General features: G+C 38.8%; 1 protein-coding gene across 1 annotated transcript in view; it reads left to right on the plus strand.

Moving 5' to 3' along the window:
• Window positions 1-14,147, plus strand: part of DCDC1 (doublecortin domain containing 1) — a 457,088-nt gene that overhangs the window by 396,568 nt on the left and 46,373 nt on the right. Inside the window, exons 24-27 of the mRNA XM_060160830.1 lie at window positions 2,451-2,586; window positions 4,166-4,319; window positions 7,718-7,876; window positions 9,025-9,225. Of these exons, the coding sequence (XP_060016813.1) occupies window positions 2,451-2,586; window positions 4,166-4,319; window positions 7,718-7,876; window positions 9,025-9,225 (650 nt within the window). The remainder of the gene's footprint in view (window positions 1-2,450; window positions 2,587-4,165; window positions 4,320-7,717; window positions 7,877-9,024; window positions 9,226-14,147) is intronic.

A 14,147-nucleotide genomic window follows, 5' to 3' on the forward strand; every position in this document is an offset into this window, starting at 1 on the left:
CTCTCCCGTTTTAGAGCACAGGCTCCAGACGCGCAGGCTCAGCGGCCATGGCTCACGGGCCCAGCCGCTCCGCGGCATGTGGGATCCTCCCGGGCCGGGGCACGAACCCGTGTCCCCTGCATTGGCAGGTGGACTCTCAACCACTGCGCCACCAGGGAAGCCCCTTAACTTTTTTTTTTTTTTGGCCCTACTTTTTTAAGGGGGTAGATTCTGTATTCTTTTCGAGGCCTTCAAAATGTAGTTATTTAATGATTTCTTACTAAATGATTGTTTTACCTTTTCAGAAAAAAATAATCATATCTAGTTTTTCACACACTCTATTTGGGAGGCTGGAGAAGGCTGAGAAGTGGAAGGACTTTAGCTGCCCAGCCTTTCCCCCGATTTACGGAATTTACGGTATCAGCTTGAGAAGAAAACCTGCCTTGATTGATGCCTGAAATTCTTTGAACAGAGAACCAAGCTTGTACCAAATTATCAGAACTTGACTCAGACTCTGAATGTAAAGACCCCTTGAAAGAGTCTTAAACCCAAGTACCAGTGACTAATAGCAGAGGCAGCATGGCAGAGTGGAGACCCTCTGTTCTTGGAGTCTGGTAGACAGTGTTGTTGTTTTTCTAAAATTTATTTATTTATTTTTATTTTTGGCTGCATTGGGTCTTTGTTGCTGCACTTGGGCTTTCTCTAATTGTGGCGAGTGGGGGCTACTCTTCATTAGGGTGCGCGGGCTTCTTATTGCAGTGGCTTCTCTTGTTGCGAAGCATGGGCTCCAGGCGCGCGGGCTTCAGTAGTTGTGGTTCACGGGCTCAGTAGTTGTGGCTTGTGGGCTCTAGAGCACAGGCTCAGTAGTTGTGACCCACGGGCTTAGTTGCTCCGTGGCTTGTGGACTCTTCCCGGACCAGGGCTTGAACCTGTGTCCCCTGCATTGGCAGGTGGATTCTTAACCACTGCACCACCAGGGAAGCTCTAGACGGTGTTTTGAATTCTAATTCTATCACTGCCAAGTTTTCTGTTTGTTTGATTTTAATATTTTGGTTTTTCCTGCTGTGCTTATTCACTGTGTTATTTTAGAAAGAATTTAAGGTAGATGCATTAAAACATATGACACAAAAAGGTAAATTTAACTTAAAGATAAGTCAATGAGGTCACCAGGGCTAAGCGAGTATGTGTGAAAGGAGGATGAGATGGACCCAGGAGTGATTGTTATATGGACCAACATATTTGCTAGAAATGAATCTGTCAACTGTTCTGAGCCACCAACATGAGGATTGAAACATGAACAGTTACATGATTAAGTATGTCCATGAGAGAAAAATAACCCTCTTGATCAGAAAGAAGATATTTTTGAGAACGTTTTCCCTGGGTCCACATACAAAGTATGTATGTAATGATCAGTCAGTGGCCTTAAAAAAAAGGCAACATTGAGTTTCTTTTTCTTTTTACCGAGTCTTTCTCAATATATTACTCTACTTTTTCCTCACTTCAAAGAAATATGTATTTATTTAAGGACATTTATGAAGTACCTATAAACAAAATCAAGAAGAAAAAGTATCATCCATAATTTCAGCATCTAGAAATATCCACATTAACATTTTGGTGCATATACTGCAAGTTCATTTATACCAGTGGTTGTCAGAGTTTTCTGTAAAGTGTCAGATAGTTAATATTTACAGACCATATGTTATCTATTGAAACATCAGCTCTGCCATTGTAGCACGAAAACATTCACAGATAACATGCAAATGAGTGGGCATAGCTGTATTCCAATAAAACTTTATTTTACAAGAACTGGCAATCGGCGAGATTTGATCCTCAGCCATAGTTTACGAACCCCCAATTTTTTTTAGTGTTTAACTTTTAATTTTTAAATTTTTTAACATCTTTATTGGAGTATAATTGCTTTACAATGGCGTGTTAGTTTCTGCTGTATAAAAAAGTGAATCAGCTATATGTATACATATATCCCCGTATCCCCTCCCTCTTGCATCTCCCTCCCACCCTCCCTATCCCACCCCTCTAGCTGGTCACAAAGCACCAAGCTGATCTCGCCGTGTGATGCAGCTGCTTCCCACTAACTATTTCACATTTAAACCCCTGATTTATACCCACTTACCTTCCCCCCATCCCTCCCTTCCTTCTTTCCTTCCTTCTTTCCTTTCTTTAAAAAATTATTTTTTCTACAACTTTTTATTTTGAAATAATTAAAGATTCATAGGAAGTTGCAAAGATAGTATGGAGAAGTGTTTTTTCAGTACAAAACCCTGTAGATCCATCAAACTTGTTGCTTTTATCAATAGTTTGTGCCTTTTGTCACTGAGTATGGTGCCAGTTTGTTTAACCATTCACCTGTTGTGTTCACCTGTTGTAGGGTGTTTTGATTGTTTCCACTTTGGGCTATAACAATGCTGCTGTGAGCAGTTGTATCTGGGATTAGAGACTCATTTCTTTGGTAGGTGTATGTTTCATGTGGAGAACACTGGATCAATCCTGATCTGTCCATTGCTCAGCAGAAGAAGCAGATCTTCCTGAGGAACTTAGCATCAGATATTTCTAAAATTCAAACTTTCTGCAGTACACGTAAGATAGAGGGTAAGCATTGGAATTATTTACTTTATATATGTACAGCCAAAAAAAAAAAAACTTGATGATATTGCTTTTTTTAAAAAAAATCCAACTTTGTTTAAACAGGTCATACTTCACCCCTGCATCTTGCTGTTTTGCTTTAGACTAATTTTTATGTTTAACAGAGTTGCATATTTTAATTCACACTGTACTTTGGATGTGCAGGGAAAACATACTTTCTTTATTTTGTCTTTAATAAATTGGGCCTTCTTTGTGAGCCCCAGCTACCCCCATCAAGGAAAACTTTAAATGTACAGTCAGGTTTAAACTTGTCCCATCCATTAATTTAAATAGTCCCTTTCGGGAAGGTTTTCAGGTTTCTCAGTTTCCAGACTCTCACTTTAGCTCTTCTCTAGGATGGAAGGAAAGAACTCGGGGTGCAGTTCCTCTTGCTTTCTGAGCCCTGCTGGCTGAAGTCCATGGCTGGGTGACAGTGTTCCATTCTTTTGGCCCAGATAATGCTTTGGGTGGGTGGTACTTCCTGCCTGCCTCAGCCTCCCCTCTGCTCCCTCTGGCCCTCTGCAGCCTGGCTGTGGTTGGGTAGCCATCTCTACAAATCTTTGCTACAGAACCTCTTGACCCCTGCTTGGCAGCCACTTCTGGAAAGCTCCCCTGCGTGGCTCTTAGTAAATCCTGGGTCATGGCTGCTCTTCCCGGAAACCAGACCCAGGTTCATGTGGCTATGCCGCAGATTGGCGTGGTGAGGACAGCTCAAGAGGTAACTCATCACCGCGTCCTGAACCATAGGCAATGTCCTCAGTGTCTCCTTGTCTAGCTAAGATTCCTGCAGCAAAGCCTGTAGGCAGAATCATGACACCCAGAGCTGGTTTTCTGCCTTCCTTTGTGTTCTGCCACAGATCCCCTCAGTCCCAGAAATGGTAGGTTTCCTCCAGGTCAACACTGAGATAAGCTAAATGGGAGCTAAAGGCTTTTGGAAAAGACCCTAAATCATGACAGTGTCATCTGACTTACATGGCCATTGTCTTGTGCCTGAATGTCAAAACTGTATTTGTACTTTTGCTTTCCTTTTGTAACAATTCTCATTCCTCATGGTCTACCACCTTCCCTTAAGGCTACCCCAGGACCAGGACAAAGGTCCTATATATAGAAGAAAAAAATCATTAATATAATTTAAAACATTATCTTATTGCATATCTTGAACACTGTACATTAAGCTTTGCATGTGTCTTTTAAGGCATTGGGAACTTTCATTGAGGAGTTTGGATGCCAGAGAATGACCTAGAGGCATACATCTAAATAATGGAACCCATTTGAATAGTTAGAATTTATAACTAACTTATTTTTGGAAAGACCTATTTTTTAGCACTTTTGACTGAGAATGTCTTGAGAGGAATTTACAAAAATTAAATTAAGTGAAACCCAATTTATTAGTTTAAAGAGCAACTATCAATTATACTTAGAATGTATTCTCTTAGACCAAATAGCTGGAAATTTTCTGCATTTTTATTTTAACACGTGTTTTCAAAATCCTAGTGCTCTGAGGTCATAACTAATATGTCCATGCAATTTGTGCATTTCTCCTCAGCTCTTGTTTTAGAAGTCCAAAGTGACATTGTGTTGGGAGCCAAGCTTGTTGTGCGGAAACCAATTTTTGGAGAAGAGAAGCAAATTATAGAACCAGAGGAAAAGCAAGTGCAAAAAAATGCTTTAACATCGGGAAATGCTTCCAGTGAAATTCTGTAAGTAATCAGTGTGGCCAGAAAAGTTACCTGGTTCCTATTTGAACTCAGCTCATTAGCTCAGTAACACCACAGAGCCCATGCAGGGAACCCACGCCAAGTTTGTGAAACTAATAGAAGTTGAAGAGCTAGTATTTAATTAGTTTCCTGGCAAAAGGATAGAGCTGGAGCTTCAGTGTTCAACAAGCACAATGATCTACTTTCAGTAATTTTGATATGATGTTGCTGTTTTTAAAAGACTGGAATCTTAGAACTGGAGACATTTATTTGAGGAATTCATCATGTTTTTGTTTCCATAAACATGGACTTCAGGAACAATTATGCTTCTTCCTTAATGTAGGTTCAAGTTGAATGCATGTTAATATAAGTTATCATCCTGGATTGCTGAAATAGCTTTCTGATTGGTTTCTATCTCCATAATCTCCTCCTGCCAGTTCACCTTGAAGTTTCATCTATAGACAATCTTTCTAAAACACAATCCTTTTTATACAGTTCTTCAATGGCTACCTATTGCAGACAGAAGACAATGTTTAGTCTGGAATCCCAAGCCCTCCTGACCCTGGTCCAGGCCTGTCATTAACCCTTATTTGTACCCCCATGCCCACCTCCACTCCACACTTTTTCTTTGTGCCACATGAACTCCAAGCTCCAGCTTGGCAGCTACAAGCTGTCTCTGGGCTGCGGCCTACTCCACTGAGGCACTGCTGCAGGCCTCTCACCACATATTCATTTCTCTCCAGCTGACTTGCCCCGTCCTTGGTCTGCGGAAGGATTCTTTATCATTGAAATCAATCATGACAATGACTGTACTAGCAATGTACTTATCAGTTCCCTCCCCTCTACTCCACCAACCACCAGCAATTTGGGAATTCCTTGAGGGCAAAAACTCTATCACACGTGTTGTGTGAAGACCAGGATAACTGACTTTTGTCATCATTTACAGAATAAATGAAGGAATCATTGAATTAGTTTCCAAATTATAAAACCAAAAATAGCAAGTCAGTTACCATTGCAATAACTGAAAATTAATTTGTATACAAATTAATTTTCATTAATCATTGGTATACAAGCTGTTTTAAACAACTGTTTCTATCCTTAATTACAAGAATATTAACTTTTATGTTAAGAATCAAACTTCCTCATTTTGATGGGTAGTTCATCTGGTCCTACATCCTGACACTAACAAAGGCACCAGAAAGCCTTTTTCAGAAAGAGTGATTTGACCTATATTGTATCTTCCTCAATTGTTAGAGAATTGGCCACAAACTTTTCTAACATTCCCTTTTGTTCTTCTTCTAAAGAATGTATCTAGCCTCTGAGTTATTATACTGCACTTGGAAAAAAATAAATAGAAAGTAAAAAAAAAAAGAAAGAGCATCTTTGAGAGCAAAGATTCTTGTTCTGATTCATAGATTTCATCAAGGCCTGAAGTCTTTGAGCTAAAAGTCTTTGAGTCCACTCAAAACATAATGCAGGAGCATGGTGACTTAATAATACTGCACCTCATATTTGAAAGTTGCTAAGAGAGCAGATCTTAAAAGTCTTCATTACAAGAAAACAATTTTTGGAACTATCTGCAGGGATAGATGTTAACCAGACATATTGTGGGGATCATTTTGCAATATATACAAATATCAAATCATTATGCTATATACCCAAAGCTAATATAGTGTTATATGTCAATTATACCTCAATTAAAAAAAAAAACATAATGCAGGAATCTCCTGCACATTCTAGGCAAGCTCGTTTGATCCAGCCTCTTCTTGAATACTCCTAGGAACAGGGAGATCACTATTTCACAAAGCGGCCCATTTTAATGTTGAAATAATAATTCAGAATACCTCTATCCTTCTATAACTCCATTGGTAAAGTAGACCCTACCCCACCTCACCCAGTTTCCATCACAATTTCCTGTTTTATTCCACTTGTGATATCCATTGTTTGTTTATTCATTTACTTATCTACTGTCTCTCTTCTTCCCACTAGAATGTAAGCTCTGTGAATCCTGAGAACTTAACTGTTTTGTTCACCACTATTATCCCCAATACTTAGAACTCTGTGCCTACAATATAGTAGATGCTTAAGAAATATTAGTTAAAGGAATGAATGATTAAATAATGACTAGTTATATGAATGAATGAATGGACATGAATCAGTAAAGCAAGATGTATTTTTAAATGGCTGTTCTAAAACTAACTTGACTGTCCTTCATTTTCTTGGGAGCCGAGGAGTATATGGATATCCCAAGTTAGAAAATCCCATCTGGATTTGGAGGAAGAATCTTGTTATGTCTAAGAATGACTTTTTTTTTGGTCTGTTTCCCTCAAAGAAATTGAGTTGGTAGGAAAGCTGTGCTTTTTATTTTCAACACAAGATGGCACTGTTGTTTCTTTAACTGTTAATGAGCTTTTTGTCTTCAGAAGCTGCTTGTGCTGCAGCTCTGAATAAGGCTGTTGTTACCCACCAATTTCATATCCGCATGTAATACTTTTGTTACATTTGAAAAGTGTATGGTCTGCTCTGCTAACGCAGGAATTGTCCCTGGAGATTTGGGTAATTCGATATTGCTTGCAGTTACATCAAATTACCGCAAGCACCTTGGTGACCACAGCCTCCCCCAGAGAACTTTATTTACACATATGCACATTTAGAGTGCTGAAGTATGCTTGCCTGTATATTTATCCTGCCTTCAGCAGAGCAGTCCTCAGTTGTGTCATGATCCCACGGAAGCAAGTGTACCCTAAACAGTGCCTGGGGATTTGATATATTCAGATCTGCATGGTGGTTATGTTTCCATTCACGATTTCATCTTAGTAAGAGGCCACAAGGCTGACTCAGTTATTCAGACTATGACTGTTTACTCTAAGTGTTTTTGTGTATTATTCTCTATCAAAACCTGGCACGTTTGTGCTGGTGCTATTTGAGTCTCTCTAGATTTTTCTATTGAGAGGAAAAGTTATTAAGATTCCTTAACATTGTCTAATGAGTAAATTTTATGAAACCTAGTAATCTAGGCTTTCTGTTCCAGACAGGATTATGACACATTTATGGAGTAGGCAAGAGTCTCATTACACGTTTGTTATGAATTTCCAAAACTACTGAGTAGTCTTAATCTTAGTTTTGAAATATAATACATGACCCCATTTTCTTCCGGAGTAAATATAACAAAGATGAATGCTGCTTATTATGTGATTGAGGGTTCATTTGCAGCTTTATATTAAAAAAATCTAAATTGTGTATTAGTAGGATGTGAATTTGCAGTGTTAGGCACCATTATGGAAATATGACTTCCAGATCCACCAGCATCATTCAGGATATTATCAGACTACACCTCAGAGAAAATTCTGTGAGTATAAATCAGATTTCTTAGACTTCTGTTTCCTTCTGAACCTTGATAGAGATTCACATGCAAGAGCCCATCTCCGAATGAAGGCTTGTCACACACTTCTCAGGTATGCCTGGCAGGAAACTTCTCATAACTTTGATGAAGATGACAGTCTTCCAAAGAAAATGGAAGAAGAGCTCTTTGAAAATGTGGAACCAGAGAAGAAATACAGGTAAAAAGTTGCAAGGGATTCCTGTTAGAGATTTCTACCTGGTCTTAGATTCACTCACTTTAGGGCAAAAATATTACTGACGATTTACATTACTGTTAGTTGCTCTTTACATCAACACACACATTTTTGTGTTTCTTGTGTTTTTGACTGAAGTATTTACAAGTACTGGTGGCAAGTACCTTCTCACTTTAGCTGTGTAATGTAATTTCTCGTTCCTGGTGTCTTTTCTATTAAAAGGGAAGCTCATCCGTCTTTGCCTCCTGAGAACTTAGGACAGAACCTGTATATTAGCTGAATGAATGTGTAAATGAACTTATGAATAAGCATGTAAAATGCCTTGATGTCTTTAAGAAATTAGTAAAATGCAATTTCTTCCTTTTTAACTTTATTTTTTCTCTGGTCAATGTCCAATGAAATGACAGGAATCTATAGTACTTGGTATTATTCCATAATCTTTATACAATTATGTAATGTTATAGCAGTTTACATGAATTAAACAGTTTTAGCACTTCAACACTTAGCATTAGTCCATGCACATAGTAGAGACTTAATAGACATTTACAAATTAATTGCCAATGCATTGTGATTTTTTTTTTGCATTGTGATTTTTAATAAGGTTTAATAAGTCTGCTTAATGCCTTAAGAGATATTTAAGTATGAGATTCCTTTGAATTAACTTATTAGTGTATCATTATTTTGGTTTATGATATTTTATGAGTCGTTAGGGAAGATTCAAAAACTTGGAGAATGGGATTCTGTTTGCCAGGGATTCTGTAGATAGAGGATAGAAATGATCATGATTTGAACAGAACTCCTTTATTTCTCTCTGTTCTGATTCATTGCCCTGTTCCTACTCCTACCTCTTTTTCCCTTCAAATTATCTCAAGTGGATTTTTTCTTTGCTGATGAATTTCTCATGTTCCCTTGGATAAATATTTATTTCTAATATAAAATAAACTCAGAATTCTACTTTTTACATCAGCTTGACAGTGCAAAGCAAGTAACATTGCTGCTGTCCTGATGATAGTGCTTCCGCATTATAAGTGAATTTGGTTCATGGCGGGTCTCTTGCCCACAGAACTTGCTATCTCCAGCACATCAGTGCACAGGACATTTTTCTGCCACTAATGGGATTTTCTTTATCTCAGCCATTCTCCAAAACAGAGTAAACTGCAGAAGGTGTGCCACCAGCAGTTTGAATACAGAGATGGGCAAATTATAAGCTATGCTTCTCCTCAGCTAGTCTTGGGGGTGCAAGGCCCCAGCCTGCGTTCAGGCATGGAGGTTGTTTTGGTGGAGAAAAAAGCAGATGATAGTCATCAACACTGGAGGTACAAGGAAGACAGCAGGTAAACCCATTATATTTGGGCCTCAATATATCAAAGGGTGAATAGGAGCCTAAGAGATCCAGCATGGTCCCCACAGACCAGGCAGGGGTATATTTGAGGACTTTGGATTTTCTATTTAATGTGGCCAATAATATTTTTAACCTACTCAAGGAAGAGAAAGATTGTGAAGTCAAACGTAAGTGCTCAGTAGTCTACACAACTCATCTGCTACAGCTTCAGGTAAGAAACGTGAACTCTAGCCTACTAGGTTCATAGTTGGGTTTTTTTGGTTTTTTTTTAAAGAAGATGTTGCGGGTAGGAGTTTATTAATTAATTAATTTATTTTTTCTGTGTTGGATGTTCGTTTCTGTGCGAGGGCTTTCTCTAGTTGTGGCAAGCGGGGGCCACTCTTCATCGCGGTGCACGGGCCTCTCACTATCGCGGCCTCTCTTGTTGCGGAGCACAGGCTCCAGACGCGCAGGCTCAGTAGTGGCTCACGGGCCTAGTTGTTCCGCAGCATGTGGGATCCTCCCAGACCAGGGCTCGAACCCGTGTCTCCTGCATTAGCAGGCAGATCCTCAACCACTGCGCCACCAGGGAAGCCCCAGGTTCATAGTTTTAATGGGCCGTTGAAGTCAAGAGAGAGCTAGACTCTCATCTAACTTATTTGTGTGATTTGAAAACATCATAAAATCAAGTAAGAATTCTAAAAAGTCCCATTTTAAAAAATTTGCAGTACTTTTCATTAACACAGTCTTCTGCGCCGCCCCACATGCATGCCTTACCTCTCTCCCCTACTTCCATCATATAACCAACTGATGTGGCTTCCACTCACACAGTGAAATCGAATTGAATTCTCACCCTAATCAGATAAATCAACCCAGTGCAATGGCTGGCCCTTGTTTGGATCTAGCTTGAAGCCCACCACTGTCAAAAAAGTTAATTCTGAGACAATCAGAAGAAATTTAAAATAGTCTGGGTACCAGATGATATGAAGGAAGTCTTGTTAATTTTGTTGGGTGTCATAATGGTTTAATGGCTATGTTTAAAAAAAGTCCTGATCACTTGGATGTATATTGTAGTATTTACAGATAAAATTAAGAGAGATCTCAGCTTTGTTTTAAAATATTCTAGCAAAGCAAAAAATTTTTTTAATGGGGACAGGGGGAGGGGATGAAACAGGCATGGCAGAATGTTGATAACTGTTGTGTCTGTGGCGGTTTCTTATACATTTCTCTCTGGTTTTGTGCATGCTTGAAATTTCTTTAACAAGAGAGATGACAACTCCTTGGTTTTTAGATGGTTTGCTTCAAAGTCTACTATTAGTGTTGTATGGTGGGGCTCCAGGGCCCTCTTCAGTCTCTTGAAATACTACAGAAAATGTGTTTGTGTATCTGTGTAATACTTTTTTTTTTCTTTTTCTGGGAAAGAGCTGTGAAGATGTGTGATGCAAAAGGCTTAGGGGATCGCTGCTTTGAGAGAGACTGTATAATCTTCAGCAGGCGGCAGCAGAGGGCCCAGCATGGACAGGAAAGGAGCTAGCCTTCCTCTGCTCACTGTCTGAGATTCAGAGCTGCCAGCAAGGAACACATGCAGCCTTGTTTCAGAGACAGCTGAAAAGCCAACCTGTAGACAGACCTGGTGAATGTGTTCTTTTGCCCCATTTATCCTAGCTAAGCTGACTTTGCAACAGGGTAGCTAAGAAGCCGGCTTTTGGCCCCGCGAACGGTTTGCTTTGTGGAACCAGAATTCATTCATTTAGCTGCAGAAGATTATCAAGGGCAGTGGTTTAGGTGCCGGTGCTTTAGCAAAGAACAAAACATAAAAATTCCTGCCCACGAAGCTAGTGCTACCCCATCTCTACATTTCTGGAATTTAGAGCTACATCTTACTGCCTTGGCGGTAGAGGTCCCGCTTGAGCCTAAGTTGGAATTCGAGTATGGCTGAAGGGCTATAGGGTGGACACGCATGGGGAATGAGAGGAGTGACCCCAGGCACTAGACAGCCACACTTGGTAAGTTTAACTCAGGAACACTTGGTCATCAGAAGAGAGAGCAAGTTCTGAGTCCCGCTCAGTGTCTGTACTGCTTTTGGTTTTCACCCTAAGTGCTGTGGGGAAATCAGGAGGACAGGAAGGCTGTTTAAGTAAAAACAAAGGGAAGCTCGCCGAAAACTCTAGGCACTCCCTTACTGCTTTGGAAAATCTAACCACATGTAACACCAAAGAGGATGGTCTCTTCCGATTTCCTTCCACTTTCCAGAACGCTCTGCAATGTTGTCGTATTGAGGCCTTCCCATGTCAAGCCATAGAAGAGAGGGACAGTTGGAGGGAGATGGTGGTATTGACTGATCGCTGGCTGGAAACTGTAGGGTCCAGAGAGAAGAGGTGGAGCCGTGAGGGGGAGGGGCAGTGGGACAGGGTTCGCTCCTGAACACATGGGTCACCGTTTAGGGACTCCCACAGACACTTGGGCAGGAGAGGTTTTGCAGAAGTCTTGATGATTAGATGTGGGCATTATTCAGAGGAACTTACGTCCCATGGCAGAAATGTCTGTATAGTGACAGTAATTCTGAGCTTTCTTCTACATTTTCCCTTGACATTTTTCTTTTTCGTGTAATTGGGTGTTGAAACCCATTTGTTCTGATAAGCTGGTGAGGCCTGGAGAACCTTGGGTTACACTACGTAGCAGAAACCTGTAGAAAATTCCATTTATGTGAACCATAGTCTTTTGATCTTCCATATTTTTCCCAGGCAGTAAATTAGCATTTATTGAGGCAACTTACCAATCAGAATTTGTGTCAATAGAGCAGAAGCCCAGTAGCTCACTGCCAGCATGACGGGAGGTGCCAAGTGCTATCACTGCGCCTAGAATTTTCTACCATTAGTCCTTTCATTCAGTCCTTTGGGTCTTGAATTACTTTTTCATTTTGGCCTTCTATTTAAAATAGAGAATAACTAGAAAATCTGATATCTTAAGCAATTATAAGCAAAACCTCGAAAGGGAAAGTTTGACTATGAGAACAAGGCCTAGCTGGGAGAGCACATGGTCTAGGAGAGTAGTATAAGAAAGTAACATAAGAGCAAGGGGGCACTGGCGGGCAGTAGGAGCTTACCAAAGACACACTTACTTGGTTTCTAGCCACACAGAAAAATGGTCCCGGTCAACTTTTGAGATAAACTGGTATCTTTCTCCTATTTTCAACCCTGGCACAATCTGAATTAATCATTTGGTCTCAAAAGGGAAATATGAAAAAAATGCTCAGGGAAAAAATCCCCTTCAACAAGTTTCAAAATTATAAAAGGGAAAATACAGCGTCGTGGAATTCAGAGCTGAAAGAGATTTTGAAATTTTTCTAGTCTTAGTCACCTGATTCTAAAGCTAGGTAAACTGAGGCTCAAGAAGATGAAGTGACTTGTATGCACTCGCACTGTGGGTTAGTAGAAGAGGCTGTGCTGTCGTGCTGGGATATTTCTGGGACACAGAGTCAGTTCTCACACTGCCGTTTGGCACGTAGTGGGCTTTATGTAGAAGTCTAAAAGCTCAGGCTTCCTGCAGAATGTAAGCACTCCTGCGATGGGCAAGTGACAATTGACAGTCCAAAAAGGAAAAGAAAAGTCAACACTATCATGGCTGAGCATGGCACTGAAGCATGGGAGAAGTTGCTACATCTATTCTAGGCAGCAAAAACAGAGAAAGCTAGGCAACTAATCTAGGCACCTCAGTAAGTTGTTGCAGGAAATATACAATCATTCATTCATCTGACTACTACTGAGTGCCAGTAAAAATGCAAGATGCAAACTATGCCACATGCTGAGGCTACGGAGATGAACAATATTGAATACCAGCTCTCATGCTGTGCACAGACTTGATAAATGCTAAAAAGGTATTTGATAAAATTGAATACCCACTTTGGATTTAAACTGACACTTCGTTAACTAACACTAGAAGGAAGAAACACATTGTAAGATTAATAGTGATTGTCTTAGGAATATAAACGATGTTTCAAATTCTGTTTTAATTTTTACTATATTTTCTAGTATTTTGTAAGTGCTTTACAATGAGGATATTTTGTTTTATGTTCAGAGATTTAAATTAGATACCTAGAATTTTTTGTCTTGAAAGGAAAAATACGTTACTCTTATCACAGATCTCCCCCACCCCCGCTTTCTCCCCTTTCCTCCACTCCCACATCATTAAATTTTATATTCAGGACTAGTTATATTTTCCACAGCAGGAATGCCACTGCTGGTCTGTAATGTAACTATGTTGACAGACATAAAGAACTGGCTTTTTCTATGCAGACAATATCCTTGAATGTTCGGTCTATTCTTGCTTTTAAGTGATGTACGGGAAAGAACTTGAGGGTTTTAGCTCTGTACTTTGCTTTCTTTTTTTTTCAGTCAAAAATTATTATTTTAGTTCCAATATTATTATATTATTTTAGTTCCAATATAAGATAATTTAGTTCTAATATTAATATATTATTTTAGTTCCAATATAAGATAACTTAGTTATCTTATAGATAGATATATCTATATATAGATATATCTATATCTATATAGATAGTTATCTATATAGATATATCTATATCTATATAGATAGTTATCTATATAGATATAGATAATTTAGTTCCAATATTAATATATTATTTTTATAGATATAGATATATCTATATAGATATATCTATATCTATATAGATATATCTATATAGATATAGTTATCTATATAGATAATTTAGTTCCAATATTAATATATTATTTTTATAGATATATCTATATCTATATAGATCTATATATAGATATAGATATATTTATATCTATATAGATAGTTACCTATATAGATATAGATAATTTAGTTCCAATATTAATATATTATTTTTATAGATATATCTATATCTATATATATATAGATATAGATATATCTATATAGATATATCTATAT

The sequence above is a fragment of the Lagenorhynchus albirostris genome, chromosome 9 (assembly GCF_949774975.1).
Source record: "Lagenorhynchus albirostris chromosome 9, mLagAlb1.1, whole genome shotgun sequence".
Classification (NCBI taxonomy): domain Eukaryota; kingdom Metazoa; phylum Chordata; class Mammalia; order Artiodactyla; family Delphinidae; genus Lagenorhynchus; species Lagenorhynchus albirostris.